General features: G+C 37.3%; 1 protein-coding gene across 2 annotated transcripts; it reads right to left on the bottom strand.

The window, feature by feature from the left end:
- Nucleotides 1-1,642: 1,642 nt before the first annotated feature.
- Nucleotides 1,643-4,867, bottom strand: LOC120136759 (protein TRANSPORT INHIBITOR RESPONSE 1-like). 2 transcript variants are annotated; one of them, XR_005517372.1, is made up of 4 exons: nucleotides 4,198-4,867; nucleotides 2,937-3,432; nucleotides 1,912-2,762; nucleotides 1,643-1,848 (listed from the first exon to the last, which is right to left on the bottom strand). XR_005517372.1 is itself a non-coding variant. In XM_039152722.1 (3 exons), the coding sequence occupies exons 1-3, from the start codon at nucleotides 4,662-4,664 to the stop codon at nucleotides 1,965-1,967; spliced, it is 1,761 nt and encodes a 586-aa protein (XP_039008653.1). In that variant the 5' UTR covers nucleotides 4,665-4,867; the 3' UTR covers nucleotides 1,643-1,964. The 2 variants fall into 2 exon arrangements, 1 of the variants encoding a protein (XP_039008653.1); XM_039152722.1 differs by having other exon boundaries at nucleotides 1,643-2,762.
- Nucleotides 4,868-5,562: the final 695 nt, after the last annotated feature.

Below are 5,562 nucleotides of genomic sequence, written 5' to 3'. Positions count from 1 at the left end.
AGCAGCAGGATCTAGCGTAATTTAGTTTTGCTGTTTTGTTTGTTTATCAGAAAACAACATTATTATATTCCACCTTAATTACACCAAATCATCTCCTCACTCAACATTTGTCTTCATCTACTGGTTTCCAACTAGGTCACTAAGTTTTAGACTTTGGCTTGAAACTTATGGCAAAATATGGGTTGGATCCCTCTAATATGCTATAAATTGAGATTCAGTCCCTGTACATAACTTTTTTTTCTTCTAATCCAAATAGTTAATATCAATAATCCAAATATGGGTTCTAAATTTGTGGACTTTTGGAATGTTGAATGCTGACCTCATTTTAGCTGGATCCTTAGAAAACTGATTAAGATGCGTGAGGAGGCTAGGCGATTGTTTTATCCTTATGTTAATTTGGTGCATATTAAAGGTTGTTGGATTTGGGATAATATTTGGGAAAGGAATGAGAAGATTAGTTGACACCGACTTATATGATTTTCGGCTCATGTTCCAAAATTTTCTTTAATTTCTTGAATGGCGATTCTTAACAGATTGCCTACAAATGACAGATTAGCTCGATTTGGTATAGTGGCTGATAATGTATATGGGTTGTGTGAGATTGGGATGGAATCTCGAATCATCTTTTCTTGGAGTGTTCCTATGCGAGAGAGGTTTGGGGTGCTTTAATGCACTCTTGTGGGTTGCAACAATCGGAGCTGCACTGTTGGGATGATAATCTTCGATGGATGGTCATGAATATGAAGGGAAAGTCTCTCTTGGTGTAAATTCTTAAACTAGTTTGGACTGGATTTGTGTATTTCATTTCGGAATAACGTAATCATAGACATTTTAGAAGGTTGATTCGTTCGGCTAGTACAATTGTCAATATAATAAGAGGTTGTTAAGATTAAGTTGTATAGATATTGTACGAATAGGATGGATGATGTAAATAGACAATTATGTATAGATCGGGACTAATCTAGCTGGTTATTATGTTACTTGTAGCAGCTTTCTGTATGAATATAATTTTATTTATCTAAAACAATAATAATTAAAATATATATGTAATTTTTTCTTAAAAGAAAAACCAACTATAACTCTTATTTTAAAAAAATTATTTTAATTAAACCTCTGTTCTAAAGATTATATCACCATCTTGATTTTACATGAAATTATATTCTCGTCCTATAATTTATTTTTTAAAATTCTTATTTACCATAGTAATAATTAAATTACTGTTTACCCTAGTTCTTGACATGATTGTATTTCAGTTTGAAAAAGGCGAACAGGAGGGCTGAGAAAGCGGCTGCGGCTGCGGCTGTAGGAAAAGAAGCAAAAGTTGTGGACATCAACCAATGTCACCGAATCTATCACGTGGCTCAACAGTCGATGAAGCGCAACATATAATAATAATAACCTGATAGTTACCATTCATTATTCTCAGGGGACCACCTATTTACTTTCCCTCTTTTTACCCATCTCGGTAAATTTCAAAATTTAATCACAAATCTCCACTCTGTCATTGTTATATATTCTTCACCACCATCTGTAACATAAAACATGACAAAGCACACAACTTTGAACAGGGTTTATTATGAATTTTTATTACTCCATTAAGTCCACTAGTTGATTTCTAAGCCCAAAAAAAAGGTAATACAAATGTGCATAAACATCCAAAATTCTATAAATTATACAAGATGGTAACACTACCGTAAAACAAATAGAACCTTTGTTCGATCCACAGTCACCTGTGTTTCCATCTCTTTATTAATCATTTACTTCGGACTCGTCGATAGCTCAGCCGAGAGTGAATCGAATGGCGATCAAGTTCTCGAGCCTCCATATTTATGTTCCCACTCCAATCGTCTGCAATTATATCAAGCTGCATAAACTAAAATGGGAACGATGAGTAACACAAGGGGTATGTACCTGGTACATTCACTCTCGTGACCGAATGAGCTGCGAAATTCACATGAGATTGCTCAAGAATGCTGCCACGAAGTATCATCTTCCATTGTCCAAACAAATGGAGGCATGTCGAACCTTGGCCCTGCAATGGTTCTATATATGTAGAGCTTATCGACCGGGCAGCTTTCTGGTCTTGAATCCGGAGGTCCCCTCTCATCTATAACTTCTACATTCAACCTCGGCATCTTCTGACCTAGCAGCTTACATGCTTCAAAGCTCACGGCGCAAGAAGATATCCAAAGGGATCGCATTGTCTCCAGCTTTGCAGCATTGGCCAAAAGTGCCTTGTCGCCAAAGGGGCAGTCCCTGATCTCTAGTTTCCGGAGGCTTTCACACCCAGAAAGCACGTGGTGGAGTCCCATATCGCTATCTCCAGCGAAAGCTATAGACAGCATCTCGAGCTTTTTCGCATACGTCCCAATATATTCGAACACGCGATCTGTAAGGAGACCAGAGAGGGAAAGACGCTGGAGATCCTTGCAGTACTGAACAATGGCTCCAAAACCAACATCAAGCGGCTCGTGGGTAAGGTAATCAGCTGTTGTAGGTTCAATTATACAAAGACGGAAACGTGTGAAATTCGGACGGTTCTTGGCAATCGTGACTAATGCCTCGTTAGACATTTGACGGCAGAAGTACAGAACTGACTGTAGCTTAGGACAACCTGAAGATACGGCAACGAGGCCCTGTTCTGTCAAGGAAACATTTGGATCTGCACCAAACGGATCGGATGGAAACACACGTAATTCTTGCAAATCCTTGCAACTAGATGTAAGTGCTTCGAGACCACTATCTTCAATGTAATCAAGTACCTGCAAACGTAAACTCCGCTATTTTAGAACGAGAAACTTCAATTCTCAAACGATTTAATGCATTGATCGCAATATGTTTAGTGTAATAAATGGAATTTATTATAGTTTGCAAGTCGAAAGCAACGGAAACACTTCCGAAACATAAATAAACCAATGAAGCAGAAATAAGCTTACCAATAGGCGTTGCAAATTCGGACAGTGGCTTACAAGCTTGATAAGATCAGGACTTTGAAGCGTAGCATAGCTCAAGTTGAGTGATGTTAATTTAGAGCAGACAGGGTAAATGACTGGAAGGTAAGCTGGGACCACATCCCAAAACCCGGACAAGCTCTTTAGCTCCTTGCAACTAGAAAATGCTCCAGCCAAATCCGAGTAGACATCCGGTCGTAGATCAGCCGTGTAGCTACCAGTTCCGAATTCAACCAGCTGCGGCGCATGACGTAGAATGTTGGCGATCTTATCCAGGGGCACCGCACGGTTGAGCCGAAGCGTCGTAAGGTTGGTACATCTGCCCACCAGGCGCTCCAAGGCTGTGAAACAAACTTCATCGGATCCTAAGCAAGAAATGTCGAGAGACACGAGCGACGTGTATGTGTTGGGAAAATGACTGAGCCAAAGCCCACTCAAATCGTCCCCTTCACAGTCTCGCAAGTCCAGCTCTTTCAGATTCCTGCATTAAGAAACAGATTGAATCATAAAAATAATGCGCACAAAAAGGTATAAAAACAACATTTTGTATGTAAAAAAACAATAGAAACCCAAATCAAATACTACTATTAGTTAAATCCAAGAGTTAAACATAGGTTGTTGAACAAAATTAGAAGTTCACCACTGTCTTTGTCATTGAAAATGACCAGACAACAAGGCTAAAGTTTCTTTTTTCACAATTGAACTTGCGAACAAAAGATAGTTCTTTTAATCTAAAAACACAGAATAAAAGAAAGAATTAAAGCGATATAAAATCTTTACAGCTCTCTAATTAAGTAGAAAGAACCAATAATTTGAATCTTGGGTAATAGATGTGGAAAATTATTCCATCCATGACCAAGTCAACTAAAGTTAACCAAAAAATAATAATATTCATAGTTAACAACAACAAATCAAGAAAAGGAATATAACTAAAGAGCAAAAGGAAGTCCGCATTTCACATGAAGTAACCATCGAACGTATGAAAAACACTCAACAAAAAACGAATCTTCTGATATCAAACACAACAAGGTATCCAAGAGAGAGCATGTGGTTTTTTTCACTAGATCTTCTTTAAAAGATGAGATAAATTTAATGAAGAAAAAAAGGGCATCTGGCATCAGATCTGAGCAAAGCAAAAGCTGATGAAACAAAGACAAATTTGCAGTTAAAAATGTAGCTAAAACCAAGCCAAATTTGATGAGAACCTTTGAAAAATAATTACCCAAAGAGGAGAGACGAAACTCACTTGCAACTAGAAGCAATGGCAGCAAGCCCATCAGTTGAAAACCCTTCACAAGAAGAAAGAATCAACGCTTTGAAGTTCTTAAATGACTTAGCAATAAGCTCCAAGCTTTCGTCGGTAACGACCATCCTCTTAAGCTTAATCTCTTCGAGCCAAGGGAGAGCGCCGACCATCTCGGCGATCCACGGGAACACATAACCGCCCCATCCGTCGGGCACCAGATTGAAGTCGGCGAAGTGCGGTTTCCCTTTCAGCTCAATGGATCTAAACTCGGGGAACCGTCTGATCACCATCCGAGGGCTCACGGCGTAACAGTTCCCCACGAATACTTTCCACCGACAATATCGCTCGATCTCGTACCACGATTTACACACCATCGATACCGAGTTCCGGTCTTTATCTAATTGTATGAACGAGAATACGTGCTCCAGCACCTCGGCTGGGAACGAAAACGCCATTTTCTTATGCATTAATGGAAAATCGAAAAGAGGGGGAAAAACAAAGCACAAACAAAAATGAAGTTTTTGATAGAAAAGATGAATTTTTGTTCTCGTTTTGGCTCTTGGGTTTAGCTGGGATTTGCGTTTACTTGAGGTTTAGAGTATATTTTTTGAGATCTGAAACTCCATTAACGAAGCTTACAGGGGTAGCAGAAGACAAGTAGAAAGTGAAGTCAAAGACATACACAATAGACGAAGAGAGGACAAGGATTTTTATTTTTAGTGTTCGCATGAAGGGTTAGATTTTAACCATGGTTAAATTAGACGAATTTTTCTAATTTATATTTTGGTAAACTATTCTTGTAACCACTCAATTATTACTACTTTTCATTTTTATCTACTGATTTTAAAACTTTATCAATCAAACCACTTAACTATTTAAGTATGTCAATTAAGCCACATGTCAATAACATTTAACGTAAGTGTTGATATGGCAGTTAATAGAATTAGTATAGTTATATATTCAGTTCTTAACGCACATATATTCTATCAATTTGGTTTAATTTTAATTTAATTCAATAAATTTAATCTTAAAATCAAATGGTAACAAATGTATAATTGAATTAAATTAAAATTAGTATTAAATTGATATAATATATAAAAATTGAGGACTAAATGTATAGTTATACTAATTTTGTTACTTTCACATCAATTCTTTCGTTAAACATTAATGGTAGATAGCTTGATTGACAAACTTAAATAATCAAGTAGTTTGATTGAAAAAAGTTGAAAATTGATAATCAAAATGAAAAGGAACAATAGTTAATTGATCATCTGAAAAATTTACCCTTCATTTTTTGTAGGGATGCTGATGGATGATTAGGAAAGTGACACGTGGTGGATGAGAGATGAGATGAGGACCGCAGGA

Source organism: Hibiscus syriacus, unplaced genomic scaffold, assembly GCF_006381635.1.
Source record: "Hibiscus syriacus cultivar Baekdansim isolate YM2019G1 unplaced genomic scaffold, ASM638163v2 tig00110637_pilon, whole genome shotgun sequence".
Lineage (NCBI taxonomy): Eukaryota > Viridiplantae > Streptophyta > Magnoliopsida > Malvales > Malvaceae > Hibiscus > Hibiscus syriacus.
This window is presented reverse-complemented; position numbering and strand designations above follow the sequence as displayed.

What these genes read in the sequence shown, in the direction of transcription:
- LOC120136759 (XM_039152722.1), bottom strand. Translation starts at nt 4,664, where the DNA reads ATGCATAAGAAAATGGCGTTTTCGTTCCCAGCCGAGGTGCTGGAGCAC. An exon ending in GCCATTGCTTCTAGTTGCAA is followed by an intron (nt 3,433 to 4,197) that starts GTGAGTTTCGTC and finishes TTCTTAATGCAG; the next exon opens with GAATCTGAAAGAGCTGGACT. An exon ending in CGAATTTGCAACGCCTATTG is followed by an intron (nt 2,763 to 2,936) that starts GTAAGCTTATTT and finishes TTACGTTTGCAG; the next exon opens with GTACTTGATTACATTGAAGA.